Source organism: Aegilops tauschii, chromosome 6 (assembly GCF_002575655.3).
Source record: "Aegilops tauschii subsp. strangulata cultivar AL8/78 chromosome 6, Aet v6.0, whole genome shotgun sequence".
In the NCBI taxonomy this organism is placed as follows: domain Eukaryota; kingdom Viridiplantae; phylum Streptophyta; class Magnoliopsida; order Poales; family Poaceae; genus Aegilops; species Aegilops tauschii.
In genome coordinates, this window is record NC_053040.3 from 341,774,728 (window position 1) to 341,799,534 (window position 24,807).

Genomic DNA, 24,807 nt, shown 5'->3' on the forward strand with positions numbered 1-24,807 from the left:
ACGTCAAAAATTTTGGTTCGAATTTCCCTGGTTACAGTGGTCATCCACGTCATTGCATAATTTGGGTACACAAAGGAGACTAACTTCTTAATCGAGGAAGTTCAGCAATTAAACAGAGCTAGCTGACCTAAACATTACTCTAACAAATTAAAGACCGGCGCTCTTAATTAAACAAAACAAAAGGTACTACTACAGCTGTTGCTCGTCGATCTCCGCCGCCGCCTCCATGTCCAGCTCGCGCCCGACGGTCTCTTGGGGAAGGGGCTCCATGGCATCAATTGCACCATACTCGGCAAGCATCTCGCCATCCGCGCCTGCCATGTCTTTGCATAGGCCGCCATGAGCTAGGCGTGGGCGGCCGCGATCTGGGCTCTGGCGGGCTCCGTCGTGGCAAGGTATGCCGCGGAGGAACGGACGGCTGCTCGAACTCTCTCGGCGATTGCCAACTCTTCGGCCGTGGGTTGCCGGCCGTTGTCAGAGAAGCTTCGTTCGATTTGTGCGGTGACCGCCACGAGCTGCGCATGGACGGCCTCGACATGGTAGTGAGCGGCCTACATCAGGGCTAAGGCCGCCGCTGCGGAACGGACAGCTGCTTTGCCGCTCTCTCAAGTTGCTATCCCCGAGGCAGATGCTGCTGCTGCCGCCTGAGAAGCAACAGCGGCCGTTTGGGCTGCCTTGGCCGCCCGGGTGTAGACTGCGGTCGCCCTCATGAAGCTTGTTAGCACGCGCCTAGAGGTTGCGGCCGCGCTCTCGCCGGAGTGGGCCGCCGAAGTTGCCCTTACGACGTGGGTCCACGTCCCCATCTTTCACTGGCGACGAATGAACAGTGAAATAATATTTGGGGAGTGAGCTAGTGTGCTTGACACGCCGGCTGTGGATTGTAGCCGACGCACCTTCTCGCGTAAGCCATAGGCATACTGTACACCGACGGTGCTCCAAGATATTTTGTGCTGCATCTCACACGGTTGGTGATAATAAACTGTGCGCGATCTACTTGATTTATCGTCTTGATTTGAATTACGTAATGGGGTCACAGCTACAAAGGATGGTGTTTGAATTGTTAGAACTTTTATCTGCAGTGAACATGCAACTATAGGTGTGTCGTCAAAAATTTAGAATTATTCAGGGTTCGTTTGGACGTTTTTATACATTAACTCGGTTTTGTAGGCATTTCAGGCGCATAATTAAATTTTGAACTACATGCACATTCTCGAGTGCATATAAACGGGTTGAAAAATCAAATATGTGTCCTTGGTTGCATGCTTAGGTCCCATGCAAGAAATGGGAATGAATGTCACACACCCTGCCACCGTCAATCGGCCGCAAACATTGAGATACCTGGTTTTTAAATTCTAGTAAATCCAAAACTCGTTTGAAATTCATGAAACTTGGCATGCTAACATGGAACCACATCAACATGCTGTGGTAAAAAATTTGTCCCATTTGGGGCAGGTTTGGGTATAAGCTTCTCACAAACCAGAGCTTCTCACAACAAGCATGATGGTTTCGGTACGGAATGTGCCACCTTTGGGGACGAAACGATATCCGTTGCCTCTTATTGCTTTCAAAAAATTTCGAGTGTCAACATAGAACAACAGGAGTGTTGTGTTCAATTTTGGAATTTTTCAGGGTTCGTTTAGACATTTTTATACATTAACTGGGTTTCCCAGGCATTTTATGCGCATAATTCAAATTTGAACTACATGCACATGCTCCAGTGCATATAAACTGGTTGAAAAACAAATATGTGTCCTTGGTTGCATGCTTAAGTCCCATGCGAGAAATGGGAATGAATTTCAAACACCCTGCCACCGTCACTCGACCACAAACATTGAGATACCTGGTTTTTAAATTCTAGTAAATCCAAAACTCGTCTGAAATTCATGAAAATTGGCATGCTATCATGGAGCGGCATCAACATGCCGTGGTAATTTTTTGTCCCATTTGGGGCAGGTTTGGGTATAAGCTTCTCACAAACCAGAGCTTCTCACAACAAGCGTGATGGTTTCGGTAGGGAACGTGCCACCTTTGGGGACGAAACGATATCCATTCCCTCTTATTGCTTTCAAATTTTTTCGAGTGTCAGCATAGAACAATAGGAGTGTTGTGTTCAATTTTGAAATTTTTCGGGGTTTGTTTGGACATTTTTATACATTAACTGGGTTTTCCAGGCATTTTATGTGCATAATTCAAATTTGAACTACATGCACATTCTCCACTGCTTATAAACTGGTCGAAAAATCAAATATGTGTCCTTGGTTGCATGCTTAGGTCCCATGCAAGAAATGAGAATTAATTTCAAACACCCTGCCACCATCACTCGGCCGCAAATATTGAGATACTTGGTTTTTAAATTCTAGTAAATCCAAAACTCGTCTGAAATTCATGAAACTTGGCATGCTATCCTGGAGCGGCATCAACATGCCATGGTAAAAAAATTGTCAGCTTCCCCAGGTTTAATTCGGTTTCCCCAGTTTAATTCGGTTTTTAAATTTAAAACACTCATCACAAACGTTTTAGTTAGAACACCCGTATGCAAACCGACAGCTTCCCCAGGAAGCCAAGGGGAAATGTGTTGAGCAAGATTTGTGCAGCTCTTGATCGCAAACGTTTTAGATAGAACACCCGTATGCAAAGTGAGAGCTATGGTCTTCCCCCTTAAGTCGAGGGAAATTCCGCAGCGCGGGATTTGTGCATCCCTGCAACGCAAACGGTTGTTTTGGATGACCTGTGTGAAACCACGTACAAAAAATTTGGTAAGATTTGCATCTGTCATATTGGGTATGTTGCCATTTGTCAAACTGGAAAGATATACATTTGTTGATCTACTAACGTTGCCATTTGTCAATCCTTGTAACACTGCGATTTGTGAAAATTTGCAGGTAGAAATCATTAGCACTATCTAATTTTTGCAACTAAAATTCAGTAATTAAGCATAGATTTCATTCATAGATTAAGCAGTCGTTCTTAATTTATGCAAACATTTCAACTCGACAGCTGAACCGACCAAACTTTTCCCCAATTGTTGACAACCACGTACTGAAATAGCTAGTTCAACTATATATACTCGCTAATTTTAAGTACGCTATATAGTTCGACCACACATCTATAGTCAGATGAACTGAACAAAATAGCCCCTAAATACTACTACTACCACGGAGGGGCTTTGTGCTACTTCCGGCAGCCTCTCCTTTGTCGAGTGCGCTCAGTAAGAGGCAGAGGAGGAGGAGGAGCCTACCGACGAGCTGGACAAATGCAATACGGTGCCTGTCGCTCGCCAGCTCGAACGCCCACTGCCGCTCCAGGCGATCCCTCTCGAAGCGGCCGGACTGCTCGTAGATATCCTGATTCTTTGCCTCTACGTTGGCGTGTGCTGCGGCCACGACTGCGGTAAGGCTCTTTGCATGCTCGACGAGGCGCACCTCCTCCTCGCGCAGGAACTCGATGTAGCGTGCAAGGTCGCTGACACACGTGCGGGCCTCCACCTGTGCCTCCCGCCTTCGGGCCGCGGCAGTGGAGCGGGTGATAATCCCGGCGGTCGACGTTGGGCTGGCGGCCACGGCGGCCGGCGATGGGGTGGCGTCCACGACCACCACCTCCCGCCTTCGGGCTGCGGTGGTGGAGCGAGTGATGGCCACGGTGGCCGGCAGTGGGGTGGTAGCCACGACGGCCACCTCCCGCCTTCGGGTCGCGGTGGCGGAGCGGGAGATGGCACTGGCTTTCGACGGTGGTGTGGCGGCAACGGCGGCCGGCAACAACTGCCGACGGGCAGCGGCGGCGGAGCGTGTGGTGGGTGTTCCGCACACACCCAACAGGGACGCCACACGCACTACACTACGCCGGGGACTGCGCCGCCGCCGCGGTGTAGCCTCCCAGCTGGAGCTGTCCTCTGATGAAGGCAGAGTGGCTGAGCGACGACGACGGACCTGTGCCATTGGCGATTGTGGGAGAAGCAGATGAGATAAGCTACAGGGAGGGAGGGGAAATGCGATGCAGGACTCGCCGGCCGTGAGGGTTTTTATAGCAGGCCGGTAAGCATTGGGATTTTGGGGGATTTCACCGAGTCGGGCGGGAAGCTTGCGCGGGAACCTGCGAGGTTGCGCGGGAACGGGCTCACTGACGATTCATTGGTGCCACCGTTTGGCCAAAAGAACGCCCCCGCGCGTTGCGCAAGCTTGCGTTGTAAGCCGTCTGCGGCAGCGGGGTGACAAGACGTGCAAGAGGAGGACGAAAGGACACATACACATACGGTTAATAAAAAAAGTTTGCGATTTAATTACCTACTATACCCCCATCCTGGTTTATAAGTAGGATTTAACTAATAAAATACGAATGCATGTCGCCAAAGATTATATCGTTGGAGTCGTATTTGAACATAGTTTCCAGCTATACAAGTTTTGTAACATGCATTAACACTTTTTGGTTAAATTTAAGGTTATATAATAGCAAGAGTTTGCCTGCAACACACACGGCTTATTCCATCACAAACAGCTTGGAAGGATCAACTGTATGCCACGTATCGCACACGCAACTCTAATATGATTCGTGCTTGATGTTTCCGACATCGCTCGCACAATTCATATTATTTTCCACATATCACTGTGCCGGCCTCTGCTCGCGTCCCTCGGCAAGCTCTGCTCGCCGTTAGGCGGCGCAGCGCGCTGTGCTCGCCGTTAGACGATGCGGCACGCTCTGCTCGCGTCCGTCGGCGCGCTCGGCTTGTGGACAACTTTTCCTTGCGTGTTCAACTACTATATATATATATATATATATATATATATATATATATATATATATATATATATATATATATAGGGAAAATCCATCCTACCACCCGGTGGATGTTACCCCACATATCTCATATACTACCCTGTGGTACTATATATACTATTTTATTATTTTAAATATGTTCATATACTATATGTAAGATATTTCAAAGCAAGTTACATAAAAAAAAATTAAAATATGAGCCCATAGTTATTGTTATATTTGTGAAATACGTACATATTTATACATAAAAAAGAGCATACTCAAAACATGGTACATACTACCTAAAAATTAGTATATATATACTACCTAGTTATTGTTATATACTACGTACTACACGTACATACTCTCGGTTTCGATAGATAGTACATACAACATACAAAACGCAAGTGGTGGTAACTATCACTGCTTGTAGGAAACATTTGTCATATATATATATATATGGTTGCTCGCCATTGAGGCGACCGCGGAGCGCTCTGCTCGCGTCCCTCCGCACGCGCTCTGCCAGCGGTTGGGCGTGCGCACGATCACGTCGGGGGCCCCATATGCATGCGGTTGCGCCGCGCGCGTTGCCACGCGATGCAGTTACGTGCGGCACAATGGAGTTACGCGCTGCAAATTAGAACTGCCATCAGGGCCTGCCGATATTCCTGGCCGTCCGGCTTCCCATTTAATTCGCGCGGCCATTATAACCTTAGTCTCTTCAACCTTTCGATCGCGCCCCGCAACACAACAAGCACACCCACGACGACACATAGAGAGGGGATGTCCAGCGGCGCTCCAATGGAGTTTGGCGAGCATAGAGTGGAGACCCACGCGAGGGAGACGGATCTCTCGGTGGTGTACACCATCGACCCGGCCGTGGTGGACGAGTACATCAATAGCGTTGAGCAGTTGCTTGCTCGAGACAAGTACAAGATGGTCGGAATCGACCTCTAGTACACCGCCGGTCGTCCCGGCATAGATCAGAAGGTTGCCATCGCCCAGTTGTGCGTGCGCCATCATGTCCTCATCTACCACTACTGCATGGCCACAGAGCCTTGCGACCGTTTCAACAGGTTTGTCAACAGCACCGACTACAAGTTCGCCACGGTGGAAACCAAAGACGATGTAAATGCGCTCAGTGTTACGGTCTTGGCCTGCAAGAAACTTGTCGAAATCCGTGACCACTACAGGGTCTGGGGCAGCACGAAGAAAGACTCCCTGGTCGAACTCGCCTCGGCCATCATCGACCCCTACTACGAAAAGATGAACCAGGATGCCCAGAGAACAAGTCCCCTATCCTGGCACAGGGCCTGGATGCGGCAACTGGATGAACCTCACCTCAGGTTCGCGGCCAAGAGCGTGTACACATGCTACGAGATACACAGGCGGATCGTTGACATGAGGAAGTGCCTCGTTACCCAAATCGACGAGCCTAGATCGAGCCACAAGCAGAGCAAGCATCACAAGAAGTTGACGATGATCAGATGATCGTTTATGCTAGTTATTCATGCATGTAATATATAGTTTACGTTATTGGTGTGTAGAAATGTCATGTGTGTAGTAGCCACCTATATATATTGCCCCTACTGCCATCTGATTGCATCAAGATCCGATCTCATCTTAACCGGTTATGGGTGGAGGCAAGCTGGATTTATTTGGACCCGCTTAATTAGTTTGCTGAGCTCCCGATTTTCTTGGCCTAGCCGATCATTTTGGTCGTCTGTATATATTTAAGATTGGATCTGGAGGATGCATGCAATCTAAATAACCTCATCTCTCTCTCCAACTAGATCTCTACGTCCAGCGGAATTCAACAAAACGACAAAAGGAAAAAGGTACGCAATCATTGTTCTGCTGAAGTACATGCATATACGTGAGAGGCTGATTCATTTCCTATTCTGCTTTTGTTGAATCATCAGGCGGGACATGGCTCCAATGTTCTCCAGCGCCGGCCTCCGGCCATGTCCTTCCCCATCCCTGCCAACTGTAATGACGTGTTTCAAGTATGAAATTGGATCGAAAAGCAATCGTACGTATACATCATACTGATTTTTATTCCTTTTTTCCGCTGAGTCCTGTCTTGGGCGCGCATGGATTGATGCTGCTCCTGCATGCGAGTGTTTGCCGACGCCGTCAATACCTAGGAGGCGCAGAAACTAACAGGCGACTATCGGCATGTCAGCTGCGACGAGAACAACGTACGGCTGCTGTAGATGCTCAGATGCAGCCCTACTTAGTTGCGACGGCAACGACGACGAATGGCCGCATGTCCACAAGTTCAGCGGTGCAAGGGCAACATACGACAACGGGTCCGCTAATGATGTACGGTGGCAGAGATCATGGGAACCTCCCATTGAGATCTTCCGATGATCCATGCATGGCATCACGTCTGCATCATGTACATGCATGCCGCGTACTACTTCAAACTGATCTGATCGGATGCATCAGCTTGATGTCTATGTAGATATACCGTTGTAAATCACGTTCACGGTACTTCTATATGTATACTCCATACATACTTCTTTTTCTTCTTCTTTTTTTGCCGGGACATACTCCCTTTTTATATACACATATACTCTATAATACTACCTACAAACGTGCTACCTATATGGCTGCTACAGAGAATTACGTTGTACGTGATCATTACAAGATCCTAATTAAATTGGACATGGATATAGCTTGTTGATGTATGGAACTCAACACTATTTTACTTAAATTTCATACAACATACTACATACTACATACTAAAAAAACTATGTATACATGAAAAAGATATACTACATACTCTTTTTTTCTAAAGATTATATACATATATACACACACATACACACATACTCTTTGTGAAGAAAAACTTCTATATACACATACACATACTCCATGTGTAAATTTGTAAATATACTCCATACTATAGTATAGTATGTTGTACGCACCATAATTCTAAAACGAACATACACACGAGACACTACTTTTTTGGGACAAATACACGTAAAAGGGTTTTAATATTCCATACTCCAGCTTGGTGTTAATACTCCATACCTCCAATAATCAAATGGTTATACTTCGTACTCCAATTTTAGGTTAGTAGTGCATACTCCATACTACAATCATTACATGTTCATACTCCATACTACAGATCCTTAAAAAAAAGAAAAACTCCATACTATAGCCTACAGGTATACATGAGTATACTCTATGCGGTTTTAAAATGGGCAATATATTTTGTATTATATTAAAGAATCCAAAAAGAGTTATACATTCCCATACTACCTATTTCCAATAAAAACTAAAAAAAACTAAGTATGTACTCTGGATAAAAAATTACCATCTATAGTGCAATAATATCACGTTCATATGCTTATCCGATGGAAAAATTGTTGTACACACGCATGGATTAAGGAGGTGGTTGCAACAACCTGTCACCAACTTGCCGGATTATTTTATTATAAAAACTGAATTAGTTTCTGCCTACTAATTGCATGGGCACCCATTAACAGTATCCATTTACCCGCCTAACTTGATTCCACGTTTGAGGGAGGGGGAAGAGGAACACGTGGAGGCCAAAGAAGGTGGTGGTGACTACCACTGCTTGTAGATAAAATTTGTCATATATATATATATATATATATATATATATATATATATATATATATATATATATATATATATATATATTGTTCTGTATGCAATCCCATCACACAACACACACGTCTTATTAGCAGCAACCGTCTGTGTTATTATCGGTCTTCACACACATTTCTGATTACAGACCTGTTTGCCGTGTATCAACCACATCTTGTTAAGTTGAACCGTTTCTGTTCTCATGTCTCAACGCAAACAGTTCATCCGAGTGAACCGCATGCCGTATATCACACACACCTTGATCTGGCTGACCGTTTATTTTGTGTTGCCTAATCACAAACAGTTAATCCGAGTAAACCGTATGCTGTATATCGCACACACCTCCATCTGGCTGCCCGTTTCTTTTGTTCCTCCTCATCAAAAACAGTTAATTGAACTGTACCGTATGCCCTACATCGCATACGCAACTAAAATCTGAAGCGTATTTGATGGCTCCGCCATCGCAAACGTTTTGCACCTTTTTTGACGGTTTTTTACACCACCGTTTATGATTATGGCATCGCACACAGTTTCGTCGAAGGGTCTCTGATCATAGTGTCGCGTTAGCAGCATCCTGCAGTAGTGTAGTGCAACCTCTCAACAATGCTAATATAATTGGATCGTATAACCGTCCCTCAATGTGCGATGAAGATTCACTCCAAAGTTCCTATCTAGCGGAGAACATAAGAATAAATTGTTTGTAGGGTACGAAACCACCTCAGAGTTATTCTTTTCGTTCGATCTATTCAAGAGTTCGTACTAAAATAACACAAAGCTATTCTTTCCGTTCGATCTATCCTAGAGTTCGTACTAAAATAACACCAAAGCAAATTCATATTCATAATACTCAATCCAACACAAAGAACTTCAAAGAGTGCCCCAAGATTTCTACCGGAGAAACAAAGAGAAGAACGTGCATCACCCCTATGCATAGATTACCCCAATGTCACCTCGGGAATCCGCGAGTTGAGTGCCAAAACATATATCAAGTTAATCAATACGATACCCTATTGTCACCACGAGTATTCAATTGCAAGACATATATCAAGTGTTCTCAAATCCATAAAAGTATTCAATCCGATGACAACGAAATCTCAAAGGGAAAAACTCAATTCATCACGACAAGATAGAGAGGGGAAAACACCATATGATCCAACTATATTAACAAAGCCCGCGATACATCAAGATCGTGACATCTCAAGAAGATGAGAGAGAGAGAGAGATTAAACACATAGCTACTGGTACAAACCCTCAGCCCCGAGGGTAGACTACTCCCTCCTCATCGTGGTGGCCGCCGGGATGATGAACATGGCCACCGAAGATGATCCCCCCCTCCGGCAGGTGCCAGAACGGGGTCTAGATTGGTTTTTGGTGGCTACAGAGCCTTGCGGCGGCAGAACTTCTGATCTAGGTTAACTAGGGTTTTTGGAATATTTGTGAATTTATAGGGTAAAGAGGGGGTGCGGGAGGCCACCGAGGTGGGCCCAACCCACCTGGGCAAGTCTGGGCCCCCAGGCGCACCCTGGTGGGTTGTGCCCCTCTCGGGGCACCCCCCAGGTGTTGCTCTGGCCCATTGGTGGTCTTATGGTCCATAAAAAATCCGCAAAAAGTTTCGCGGTGTTTGGACTCCGTTTGATATTGATTTCTTGCGATGTAAAGAACAAGCAAAAAAACAGCAACTCGCACTGGGCACTGGGTGAATAGGTTAGTCCCAAAAGGTGATATAAAGTTGCTATAAAATGATTGTAAAACATCCAACAATGATAAAATAACAGCATGAATACTTCATAAATTATAGATACGTTGGGGACGTATCACCAATCGTTGTCGCATGTTCTCGAGCTAAGGCGTCCCGAGGGGCTGCCCGATAACGCCGTATTCTTCATGGTCGAGGGCACGCTCCTCCTTGGCCCCCAGGTCATAGTCATCATCGTCGGGGTTATCATCGCCCCCGTCAAGAGGGTGTTCAAGGTAAAGAAGGATGATCAGCATGGCACCATAATCAAGCACATGGCCCAACTAGTCGCAAAAGGTTATGTGCAACATGCAAAAGATGGACTTCAAGGAAGTCTTCGCACCCATGGCAAGGCTCAAGTCCGTTTGACTTATCCTTACCCGAGCAGAACATCAAGGCTGGGAGGTCCACCACAAAGACGTTAAGTCGGCGTTCCTGAACGGAAACCTCGAGGAGGAGGTCTACATCTCCCATCCACCTAGCTTCATCACCGAAGGATGCGAGCAGGGTGTGTACAAGCTACACAAGGCCCTGTATGGTCTCCTCCATGTACCAAGGGCATAGAACGCCCAGTTGGACGTGTGCTTGGCCTCACTCGACTTCACTTGTAGTGCCTCCGAGCATGGCGTCTACATCGACATCTACGTTGACGACCTCGTCATCGCTGGTGCCGAGCACACTAAGGTGTGCTCCGCTTCAAGTAGGAGATGAAGCGACTCTTCAGCATGAGTGACCTCGGGCTGCTTCAGTACTACCTCGGGCTAGAGGTGAACTAGGAGGTGGTCACACGACGATCACCCAGGAGGCCTATGCCACGAAGATGCTCGAGCGATCAGGCCTGAAAGACTGCCACGCCATGCAAGGCCGACCCGATAGAGGCATGACTCAAGCTCAGTAAGTAGAGCCCCGAGAAACCAATGGATGCTACTTTCTATAGAAATGTCATCGGCAGCCTGAGGTATCTTGTGCACACCCGGCTGGATATCTCGTTCACCTTTGGGTTCCTAAGCAAGTTCATGGAGGCTCCCGCCAGCGATCATCTTGCAGTGGTCAAGCACCTGCTCCGGTACATTGGAGGCACGACCATGCATGGTTGTGTCTATCGCGGTGGTGACGGCGAGAACTTGGTCGGCTACAGCCACTTCGACCACGCTGGTGACGTGAACTCGGGGAAGAGCACCTGTGGCATGTTGTTCTTCCTCGGGAGCAGTCCCATCACTGGCAATCGGTGAGTGATGCTGTCCTGGACTAGGGGGTACTCATCATGATGTTTCCCGACCAGATGAATCGAGCCGAGAATCCCCATGGCGGTTCATTCATGGATCACTTCGGGCAACCCATGACGCATACAAGGAAGACTCCCCAAGACTTGGCGCATGCTACTTGTGAGCTGCGTTGGGATTTCCTCGAAGAGGAGAGGATGATGTAGCACAGTAGAGATAAGTATTTCCCTCAGTTAAGAACCAAGTTTAACAATCAAGTAGGAGAACCACGCGAAACCTCGTTAACAACACCTACACACAAAAGAGCAAATACTTGCACCCAGCGCGATCAAGGGGGTTGTCAATCCCCTTGGCGGTTATTTGCAAGTATCAAATATGATAGTGATAGATAGATAAATAAAACACAAAAATAAAAGAACAGTAAATGAATTGCAGCAAGGTATTTTGGCTTTAATATATGATAAAGGTAGACTAGTTTTCACAAGAGGCTTCTCTCTCGAACTAGAAGCATATGGTGGGTAAACAAATTGCTGTTGGGCAGTTGATAGAAAAGCGCATAGTTATGACGATATTCAAGGCACTGATCATGTATATAGGCATCACGTCCAAGACAAGTAGACCGACTCCTGCCTGCATCTACTACTATTACTCCACCCATTGACCGCTATCCAGCATGCATCTAGAGTATTAAGTTTATGAAACCGGAGTAACACCTTAAGCAAGATGACATGATGTGGAGAAAGTAAATCCAACCAATATGAAGAAACCCCGTCGTTTTCCCCCTAATGGCAACAATACAAATACGTCTCGTGTCCCCTTCTGTCACTAGGATTGAGCACTGCAAGATTGAACCCATTACAAAGCACCTCTCCCATTGCAAGATAGATCAATCTAGTTAGTCAAACCAAACAAATAGAGAGAGAAATCAAAGCTATAATAATCATGCATAAAAGAATTCAGAGAAGAATCAATTAATATGCATGAATAATCTGATCATAAACCCACAATTCATCAGATCCCAACAAACACACCGCAAAAGAAGATTACATTGAATAGATATCCAAGAACATCGAGGAGAACATTGTATTGAAGATCAAAGAGAGAGAAGAAGCCATCTAACTACTAGCTATGGACCCGTATGTCTACAGTAAACTACTCACACATCATTGGAAGGGCAACAAGGTTGATGTAGAAGCCCTTCGTGATTGATTTCCCCTCCGGCAGAGTACCAAAAAGGCCTCCACATGGGATCGCGGAAGAACATAAACTTGTGGTGGCGGAAAAAGTATTTTTTGGTGGCTCTTTGCTGGTTTCCGATTTTTGATAATTTATAGAGGTGGAATTAGGTCAGACGGAGCCACATGGGGCCCACAAGGCATCAAGATGCGCCTACCCCCTGGGCACACCCGTTATGTCTCCAACGTATCTATAATTTTTTATTGTTCCATGCTATTATATTATCTATCTTGGAAATTTTATATGCATTTATATGCTATTCTATATGTTTTTTGGGACTAACCTATTAACCTAGAGCCAGTGCCAATTTCTGTTTTCCCCTTGTTTTTGAGTTTCGCAGAAAAGTAATATTAAACAGAGTCCAAATGAGCTGAAAATTTATGGTAATTTTTGATGGACCAGAAGAAGCCCCCGAAGAAAAAGAGTTGGGCCAGAAAAGCCACGAGGCCTCCACAAGGCTGGAGGGCGCCCGCCCCCTGTCTTGTCGTCGCCTCGTGGACCCCCCTGACTTGTTCCCGACGCCAAAAATTCCTATAAATATAGAAACCCCCAGAAAGAAACCTAGATCAAGAGTTCCACCGCCGCAGACCTTTGTAGCCACAAAAACCAATCGGGAGCCCATTCCGGCACCCTGCCGGAGGGGGAAACCATCACCGGTGGCCATCTTCATATCATCCCGGCTGTCTCCATGACGAGGAGGGAGTAGTTCACCCTCGGGGCTGAGGGTATGTACCAGTAGCTATGTGTTTGATCTCTCTCTCTCTCTTGTGTTCTTGATATGACACGACCTTGATGTAGCGCAAGCTTTGTTACTATAGTTGAATCATATGGTGTTTCTCCCCTCTACCTTCTTGTGATGAATTGAGTCTTGCTCTTTGAGGCATCATTATGTTGGATTGAGTATTGGATTTGAGAACACTTGATGTATGTCTTGCGATGGGATATCCGTGGTGACAATGGGATGTTATATTGATTCACTTGATGTATGTTTTGGCACTCAACTTGCGGATTCCCGTGGTGACATTGGGGTAATCTATGCATAGGGTTTGATGCACGTTTTCGTCCGACGTTCTCCGACAGAAACTTCGGAGTGATTCTTTGTTGCACGTTGAGGGATTGTTATATGATCCAATTATGTTATCATTGTTGAGAGAACTTGCACTAGTGAAAGTATGAACCCTAGGCCTTGTTTCCAAGCATTTCAATACCGTTTTCGCTCACTTTTACCACTTGCTACCTTGCTGTTTTATATTTTCAGATTTCAAAAAACTATATCTACCATCCATATTGCACTTGTATCACCATCTCTTCGCCGAACTAGTGCACCTATACAATTTACCATTGTATTGGGTGTGTTGGGGACACAAGAGACTCTTTGTTATTTGGTTGTAGGGTTGTTTGAGAGAGACCATCTTCATCCTACGCCTCTCACAGATTGATAAACCTTAGGTCATCCACTTGAGGGAAATATGCTACTGTCCTACAAAACTTTGCGCTTGGAGACCCAACACAGGTCTACAAGAAGAAAGTTGCGTAGTAGACATCAAGCTCTTTTTTGGCGCCGTTGCCGGGGAGGTTAGTGCTTGAAGGTATATCTTTAGATCTTGCAATTGAATCTTTTAGTTTCTTGTTTTTATCACTAGTTTAGTCTATAAAAGAAAACTAAAAATGGAATTGAGGTTGCCTCATATGCTTCATCTTTTTAATGTCTTTCATAAAAATAAGGATTCTGATAATTGTGCCAAAGTGTTAGAAGAAGAAGTCAATAAAATGTTTGGCATGAAATATTTGAATGATGAGCATGATTGCAATGTTGTTAGTATGAATTATTTGAATATCCATGATGCTAATGATAGGCAAAGCCATAAGCTTGGGGATGCTATGTTTGATGATAGCATGCCTCCTATTTATGATGATTATGTTGATGAAAGTGGGTTTGGAAGAGTGTCAACTCTAGGTAATGATCCCACTATTTTGGAGGGTGTTGAATATTTTCATAATATTGATAAAAGTAGATTTGGAGAGGTCATGACTTTATTTAGTGATGAATCCACCATTTTGGAAGAGGTTCCAATTGATTATTAGAACAAAGTTGCTATCTATGATGATTATTGTGATGACATGTATGCTATAAAGAATAATTATAACCATGAAACTTGTCATCATGATTTTAATTTTCAAATGGATTATGCCTCACATGATTGTTATTTTGTTAAGTTTTCCTCCCACTATTCCGAATGAGAAGAATTTTGCTTATGTGGAGAGTAGTAAAATTTATATGCTTGTAGATCATAAAAATAATGCTTTTATATGATAGTTATATTGTTGAATTCATTCATGATGCTACTGAAAATTATTATGAGGGAGGAACATATGCTTTTACATATTGCAATAATATCAAGTTTCCTCTCTATGCGTTGAAAATCTTGAAGTTATGCTTGTTTTGCCTTCCTATGCTAGTTGCTTATTGCTCCCATAAGTTATTTGCTCAAAAAATCCATATGGATAGGAAGTGGGTTAGACTTTAATGTTCTAGTCATATGCTTCATGATACTCCCTTTATGTTTCAATCTTATCTTTTATGTGAGCATCATTGAAATCATCATGTCTAGCTAGAAAGGCATTAAAGAAAAGCGCTTGTTAGGAGACAACCCAACACCATTACCTACTGTTTTTGTGTGTTCAAATGATTAATATACTGTAGTAATCATGTTTTATAGCTTTTGTTTCAATAATGTTCCAACTAAGACTTTTGGGATGGTCTATGGTGATAGTTAACTTGATTCTGTGAAAAAAACAGAAACTTTTGCTCTCAGTCCAGGAATTTTGAAAATTAACTAGAACATGATTTTGATCTGAATTTTTTAAAAAATATTAATATACAAATTGTCTAGAATGTCCTAATTTCTTAGAATTTTTGGAGTTACAGAAGTATGCTTTCAATTTAGATCTTTACAGACTGTTCTGTTTTTTGATGCATAGTTTGCTTGTTTTCTAGTTTCTATGGCTTATATTGCTTAATATAAATTTTAGAAATAATAGGGTATAGTAGGCATCATGTGAGAAAAATTATGAATCTTGTCTTGACAGTACCTAAGTGGTGATTTGCTTTGTTATACTAACGGACCTTACGAGTTTTCTGTTGAGTTTTGTGTTGTGAAGTTTTCAAGTTTTGGGTGAAGTTTCGATGGACTATGGAATAAGGAGTGGCAAAAGCCTAAGCTGGGGATGCCCAAGGCACCCCAAGGTAATACTCAAGGACAACCAAGCATCTAAGCTTGGGGATGCCCTGGATGGCATCCCCACTTTCGTCTTCGTTCATCGGTAACCTCACTTGGAGCAATATTTTTATTCACCACATGATATGTGTTTTGGTTGGAGCGTCATTTCTTTTATTAGTATTTTATTGATGTTTGAATAAAATATTAAGATCCGAAATTATTAAATTTTAGAGAGTCTTCACATATTCACATAATTATTCGACTACTCATTGATCTTCACTTATATCTCTTGGAGTAGTTTGTCATTTGCTCTAGTACTTCGCTTATATCTTTTTAGAGCACCGCGGTGGTTTTTATTTTGAAGAAATTGATGAACTCTCATGTTTCACTTATATTATTTTGAGAGTCTCTAAACAGCATGGTAATTTTCTTAGGTTATGAATTTAGCCCTAATATGATGGGCAACCAAGAGGGATATTATAAAAACTTTCATATAAAGTGCATTGAAAACTATGTGAAGTTTAATTCCTTATGATTGTTTTGAGATATAAAGATGATATTAGAGTCATGTTAGTAAGTAATTGTGAATTGGAGAAATACTTGTGTTAAGGTTTGTGATTCTCGTAGCATGCACGTATGGTCAACCGTTATGTAACGAAGTCAGAGCATGATTTATTTATTGATTGTCTTCCTTATGAGTGGCGGTCAGGGACGAGCGATGGTCTTTTCCTACCAATCTATCCCCCTAGGAGCATGCGCGGAGTACTTCATTTCGATAACTAATAGATTTTTGCAATAAGTATGTGAGTTCTTTATGACTAATGTTGAGTCCATGGATTATATGCACTCTCACCCTTCCACCATTGCTAGCCTCTAGTGCCGCGCAACTTTCGCCGGTACCATAAACCCACCATATACCTTCCTCAAAACAGCCACCATACCTACCTATTATGGCATTTCCATAGCCATTCCGAGATATTTTGACATGCAACTTTCCACCGTTCCGTTTATTATGACACGTTCCATCATTGTCATATTGCTTTGCATGATCATGTAGTTGACATCGTATTTGTGGAAAAGCCATGCTACCTCTTGAGCTTGCGTTGGTTTTTCCCTTGAAGGGGAAAGGGTGATGCAGCAAAGGAGCGTAAGTATTTCCCTCAGTTTTGAGAACCAAGGTATCAATCCAGTAGGAGAGTACACAACAAGCCACCGAATACCTGCACAAACAAACATCAAGTTGCAACCAACGCGACAAAGGGGTTGTCAATCCCTTCACGGTTATTCGCAATGTGAGATCTGATAGAGAAGGATAAAAGGTAAAGTTATATTTTTGTTATTTTTGGTTTATGGAATGAAAAGTAAAGATTGCATAAAGTAAATAGGAAACTAGAATTGTAGTTCGGAAACTTATATGATCGAAAATAGACCCGGGGCCATAGGTTTCACTAGAGGCTTTTCTCAAGATGGAAATTATTATGGTGGGTGAACAAATTACTGCCGAGCAATTGATAGAAAAGCGCAAAGTTATAACGATATCTAAGGCAATGATCATGTATATAGGCATCACGTCCGTGTCAAGTAGACCGAGTCCTGCCTACATCTAGTACTATTACTCCACACATCGACCGACTCGTGCCTGCATCTAGAGTATTAAGTTCATAAGAACAGAGTAACGCATTAAGCAAGATGACATGATGTAGCGGGATTAACTCAGGCAATATGATGAAAAGCCCATCTTTTTATCCTCGATGGCAACAATACAATACGTGCCTTGCTGCCCCTACTGTCACTGGGAAAGGACACCGCAAGATTGAACCCAAAGCTAAGCACTTCTCCCATTGCAAGAAAAACCAATCTAGTTGGCCAAACCAAATCGACAATTCAAAGAGACTTGCAAAGATATCAAATCATGCATATAAGAATTCAGAGGAGATTCAAATAATATTCATAGATAAGCTGATCATAAATCCACAATTCCTCGGATCTCAGCAAACACACCGCAAAAGAGTATTACATCGAATAGATCTCCAAGAACATCGAGGAGAACTTTGTATTGAGAATCAAAGAGAGGGAAGAAGCCATCTAGCTACTAGCTATGGACCCGTAGGTCTGTACTAAACTACTCACGCTTCATCAGAGAGGCAATGGTGTTGATGTAGAAGCCCTCCGTCATCAATTTCCCCTCCGGCAGGATGCCGGAAAAGGCCCCAAGATGGGATCTCACGGGTAGAGAAGGCTGCGGCGGTGGAAAAGTGTTTTCGTGGATCCCCTGGATGTTTTTGGGGTATAAGAGTATATATAGGCTGAAGAATTAGGCCAGGGGAGCTACGAGGGGCCCACATGGTCGCGGGGCGCGCCCCACCCCCTGGACGCGCCCTCCACCCTTGTGGCCGCCTCGAGGCTCCTCGGACTTGCACTCCAAGTCTCCTGGGTGTCTTCTGGTCCAAGAAAAATCATGGCGAAAGTTTTATTCCGTTTGGACTCCATTTGGTATTCCTTTTCTGCGAAACTCTAAAACAAGGAAAAAACAAATATTGGCACTGGGCTCTAGGTTAATAGGTTAGTCCCAAAAATCATATAAAATAGCTTATTAATGCATATAAAACATCCAAAACAGATAATATAATAGCATGGAAACATAAAAAAATTATAGATACGTTGGAGACGTATCAAGCATCCCCAAGCTTAATGCCTGCTCGTCCTCGAGTAGGTAAATGATAAATACAGAATTTTTGATGTGGAATGCTACCTATCATATTTATCCATGTAATTCTCTTTATTGTGGCCTGAATGTTCAGATCCGTAAGATTCAAAACAAAAGTTTAATATTGACATAAAAACAATAATACTTCAAGCATACTAACAAAATAATTATGTCTTCTCGAAATAACATGGCCAAAGAAAGCTTATCCCTACAAAATCATATAGTTTGGATATGCTCCATCTTCATCACACAAAATATTTAAATCATGCATAACCCCGATGACAAGCCAAGCAATTGTTTCATACTTTTGATGTTCTCAAACTTTTTCAACTTTCGCGCAATGCATGAGCATGAGCCATGGACAAAGCACTATAGGTGGACTAGATGGTGGTTGTGGAGAAGACAAAAAGAGGGAGATAGTCTCACATCAACTAGGCATATCAACGGGCTATGGAGATGCCCATTAATAGATATCAATGTGAGTGAGTAGGGATTGCCATGCAACGGATGCACTAGAGCTATAAGTTTATGAAGGCTCAAAAAGAAACTAAGTGGGTGTGCATCCAACTCGCTTGCTCACGAAGACCTAGGGAAATTTGAGGAAGCCCATCATTGGAATATACAAGCCAAGTTCTATAATGAAAAATTCCCACTAGTAAATGAAAGTGATATCATAGGAGACTCTCTATCATGAAGATCATGGTGCTACTTTGAAGCACAAGTGTGGCAAAAAAGATAGTAACATTGTCCTTTCTCACTTTTCTCTCATTTTTTTATTTGGGCCTTCTCTCATGTCTTGGCCTCTTTTTTTCGTCCGGAGTCTCATCCCGACTTGTGGGGGAATCATAGTCTCAATCATCCTTTCCTCACATGGGACAATGCTCTAATAATGCAGATAATCACACTTTTATTTACTTACAACTCAAGAATTACAACTCGATACTTAGAACAAAATATGACTCTATGTGATTGCCTCCGGCGGTGTACCGGGATGTGCAATGAATCAAGAGCGACATGTATAAAAAATGATGAATGGTGGCTTTGCCACAAATACGATGCCAACTACATGATCATGCAAAGACATATGACAATGATTGAGCGTGTCATAATAAACATAACAGTGGAAAGTTGCATGGCGATATATCTCGGAATGGCTATGGAAATGCCATAATAGGTAGGTATGGTGGCTGTTTTGAGGAAGGATATGTGGTGGGTTTATGGTACCGGTGAAAGTTGCGCGGTACTAGAGAGGCTAGCAATGGCGGAAAGGTGAGAGTGCTTATAATCCATGGACTCAACATTAGTCATAAAGAACTCACATACTTATTGCAAAAATCTATTAGTCATCGAAACAAAGTACTACGTGCATGCTCCTAGGGGGATAGATTGGTAGGAAAAGACCATCGCTCGTCCCCGACCGCCACTCATAAGGAAGACAATCAAAAAATAAATCATGCTCCGACTTCATCACATAACGGTTCACCATACATGCATGCTACGGGACTCACAAAATTTAACACAAGTATTTCTCAAATTCGCAACTACTTACTAGCATGACTCTAATATCACCATCTTCATATCTCAAAACAAGCATAAGGAATCGAACTTCTCATAGTATTCAATGCACTTTATATGAAAGTTCTTATTATATCCCTCTTGGATGCCTATCATTTTAGGACTAATTTTATAACCAAAGCAAATTACCATGATGTTTAGAGACTCTCAAAATAATATAAGTGAAGTACGAGAGTTCATCAATTTCTATAAAATAAAACCACCACCATGCTATAAAAAGATATAAGTGAAGCACTCGAGCAAAATTTTCCTAGCTCAAAAGATATAAGTGAAGCACATAGAGCATTCTAATAAATCACGATTCATGCGTGTCTCTCTCAAAATGTGTGTACAGCAAGGATGATTGTGGCAAACTAAAAAGCAAAGACTCAAATCATACAAGACGCTCCAAGCAAAACACATATCATGTGGTGAATAAAAATATAGCATCAAGTAATGTTACCGATAGACGAAGACGAAAGAGGGGATGCCTTCCTGGGGCATCCCCAAGCTTAGGCTTTCTGACATCCTTGGATATTATCTTGGGGTGCCTTGGGAATCCCCAGGCTTAGGCTCTTGCCACTCCTTATTCCATAGTCCATCAAATCCTTACCCAAAACTTGAAAACTTCACAACACAAAACTCCAACAGAAAATCTCGTAAGCTCCGTTAGTATAAGAAAATAAATCACCACTTTTGGTACTGTTGTGAACTCATTATTTATTTATATTGGTTTAATATCTACTGTATTCCAACTTTTCCATGGTTCATACCCCCCGATACTAGCCATAGATGCATCAAAATATGCAAACAACACGCGAAAAACAGAATATGTCAAAAACAGAATAGTGTGTAGAAATATGGATATTTCGAATGCTCCTGTAACTAAAACAAATCCTTAGAAATTAGGAAATAATATATAATTTGTTTATTAATATTCTGCAAAAAGAATGAACTAAAAATCACTCTCCATCTAAAAATGAGAATTGTTTTCGTGAGCGCAAAAGTTTCTGTTTTTCAGCAAGATCAAATTAAGTATCACCGTAGGTTATCCCATAGGTCTTACTTTGCACAAACACTAATTAAGACACAAAACCACATCTAACCAGAGGCTAAATGATTTATCCAAAGCAAAACAGGACCTAAAAAGCAAGAACAAAAATAAAATTGGGTTGCCTACCAACAAGCGCTATTGTTTAACGCCCCTAGCTAGGCATAAAAACACGAATAGATCTAAGTATTATCATGTTTGGCATGCAATCCATAGGTGGCTCTCATAATAGATTCATAAGGCAATTTAATTTTCTTTCTTGGAAAGTGTTCCATGCCTTTCCTTAACGGAAATTGAAATCTAATGTTTCCTTCTTTCATATCAATAATTGCACCAATCGTTCTAAGGAAAGGTCTACCAAGAATAATAGGACATGTAGGATTGCAATCTATATCAAGAACAATGAAATCTAGGGGCACATAATTCCTATTTTCAACAATAAGAACATCATTAATTCTTCCCATAGGTTTCTTAATAGTAGAATCCGCAACATGCAAATTTAAGGAACAATCATCAAATTCACGGAAACCTAACACATCACATAAAGTTTTCGGAATCGTGGAAACACTAGCACCCAAATCACACAAAGCATAGCATTCATAATATTTAATATTAATCTTAATAGTAGGTTCCCACTCATCATAAAGTTTTCTAGGAATAGAAACTTCCAAATTAAGCTTTTCTTCATAAGATTGCATCATAGCATCAACGATATGTTTAGTAAAAGCTTTGTTTTGATTATAAGAATGAGGAGAATTCAACATGGATTGCAACAAGGAAATACAATCAATTAAAGAAAAATTATCATAATTAAAGTCCTTGAAATCCAAAATAATGGGTTCATTGCTATCTAAAGTTTTGACCTCTTCAATCCCACTTTTATCAATTTTTACATCAAGCTCTAAAAACTTCGAATCATTGGGACGCCTTCTAACTAAAGTTGACTCATCTCCAGTCCCATCTTTATCAAGATTTACATTGGAAAACAAAGATGCAATAGGAGTCACATCAATCACTTTTAGATCTTCATCATTATTTTCACGGAAACTAGAAGAACACGCTTTTATAAACCAATCTTTCTTAGCACGCATCTTAGCGGTTCTTTCTTTCCACTCATCAATGGAAATTCTCATGGATTTGAGAGACTCATCGATATCATGCTTAGTTGGAATAGATCTAAGTTTCAAAGGATCAACATCAAGAGAAATTGTATCCACGTTCCTAGCCAAATCATCAATCTTAAGCAATTTTGCTTCAATCAAAGCATTGAAATTCTTTTGCAAACTAATAAATTCTTTAACACTATTCTCAAATTCAGAGGGCATCTTATTATAATTTCCATAGAAATTATTGTAGGAATTACCATAATTATTAGAGGAATTACTAGGAAACGGCCTAGGATTAAAATTACCTCTATACGCGTTATTACGAAAATTGTTCCTACCAACAAAATTCACATCCATAGAATCATTATTGTTTTCAATCAAAGTAGAGAAGGTCATAACATTAGGATAAATAGGAGCACTCTTACTAACAAACAATTTCATGAGCTCATCCATCTTTCCACTCAAAACATTTATTTCTTCAATTGCATGCACTTTTTTTACTAGTGGAAGATCTTTCGGTATGCCATTGAGAATAATTAACCATAATATTATCTAGGAGTTTAGTATCTTCTCCTAAAGTAATTTCCATAAAAGTGCCTCTTGCAGCTAAATCTAAAAGATTTCTAGAAGCAAAATTTAGTCCGGCATAATTTTTTTGTATAATCATCCATAAAGTCAAACCATGAGTAGGGCAATTTCTAATCATCCATTTCATCCTCACCCAAGATTGTGCAACATGTTCATGATCAAGTTGCTTGAAATTCATAATATTGTTCCTAAGGGAGATGATCTTAGCGGGAGCAAAATACTTGGAAATAAAAGCATCTTTACACTTATTCAATGAATCAATACTATTTTTAGGCAAAGATGAAAACCAAGTTTTAGCACGATCCCTAAGCGAGAACAGAAATAGCTTCAACTTAACAATATCATTATCCACATCTTTTTTCTTTTGCATATTGCACAAATCAACAGAATTATTAAGATGGGATGCGATCTTCATTGGGGAGGCCGGAAAATTGATCTTTCATAACAAGATTCAACAAAGCAGTATTAATCTCACAAGATTCCGCATTCGCATCGGGAGCAATCGGAGTACTAATAAAATCATTGTTGTTGGTATTGGGAAAGTCACACAATTTGGTATTATCTTGAGACATCGTGACAAAGCAAGCAATCCAGCACACGAGCACAAAAAGCAAGCGAAGAAGACGAACGGAAAAGGGGCGAAGAAAAGGCGAATCTTTTCAAAAATCGTTTTAGATGTGTGGGAGAGGAAAATGAGAGGCGAATGGCGAATAGTGTAATGCGAGACATGAGAGTTTATGATGGGTACTTGGTATGTCTTGGCTTGGTGTAGATTACCCCGGCAACGGCGCCAGAAATCCTTCTTGCTACCTCTTGAGCTTGCGTTAGTTTTTCCCTTGAAGAGGAAAGGGTGATGCAGCAAAGGTGCATAAGTATTTCCCTCAGTTTTGAGAACCAAGGTATCAATCCAGTAGGAGAGTACACCGAATACCTGCACAAACAAACATCAAGTTGCAACGAACGCGACAAAGGGGTTCAATCCCTTCACGGTTATTCGCAAAGTGAGATCTGATAGAGATGGATAAACGGTAAAGTAATATTTTTGTTATTTTTGGTTTATGGAACGAAAAGTAAAGATTGCAAAATAAAGTAAATAGGAAACTAGAATTGTAGATCGGAAACTTATATGATCGGAAATAGACCCGGGGGCCATAGGTTTCACTAGAGGCTTTTCTCAAGATAGAAATTATTACGGTGGGTGAACAAATTACTGCCGGGCAATTGATAGAAAATCGCAAAGTTATAACGATATCTATGGCAATGATCATGAATATAGGCATCACGTCCGTGTCAAGTAGACCGACTCCTGCCTGCATCTAGTACTATTACTCCACACATCGACCGACTCCTGCCTGCATCTAGAGTATTAAGTTCATAAGAACAGAGTAACGCATTAAGCAAGATGACATGATGTAGCGGGATTAACTCAAGCAATATGATGAAAATCCCACCTTTTTATCCTCGATGGCAATAATACAATACGTGCCTTGCTGCCCCTACTGTCACTGGGAAAGGACACCGCAAGATTGAACCCAAACCTAAGCACTTCTCCCATTGCAAGAAAAACCAATTTAGTTGGCCAAACCAAATCGATAGTTCGAAGATACTTGCAAAGATATCAAATCATGCACATAAGAATTCGGAGGAGATTCAAATAATATTCATAGATAGGCTGATCATAAATCCACAATTCATCAAATCTCGGCAAACACACCGCAAACGAGTTTTACATCGAATAGATGTCCAAGAACATCGCGGAGAACTTAGTATTGAGAATCAAAGAGAGAGAAGAAGCCATCTAGCTACTAGCTTATGGACCCGTAGGTCTGACGCTTCATCGGAGAGCCAATGGTGTTAATGTAGAAGCCCTCCGTCATCGATTCCCCCTCCGGCAGGATGACGGAAAAGGCCCCAAGATGGGATCTCACGGGTACAGAAGGTTGCGGCGGTGGAAAAGTGGTTTCATAGCTCCCTTGGATGTTTGGGGTATAAGAGTATATATAGGCGGAAGAATAG

General features: G+C 42.1%; 1 protein-coding gene across 1 annotated transcript; it reads left to right on the forward strand.

Annotated features, from left to right (window-relative positions):
• Positions 1-11,022: 11,022 nt before the first annotated feature.
• On the forward strand, positions 11,023-11,337 carry LOC141026073 (secreted RxLR effector protein 161-like). The gene has a single exon (XM_073502029.1). The coding sequence runs from the start codon at positions 11,023-11,025 to the stop codon at positions 11,335-11,337; it is 315 nt and encodes a 104-aa protein (XP_073358130.1).
• Positions 11,338-24,807: the final 13,470 nt, after the last annotated feature.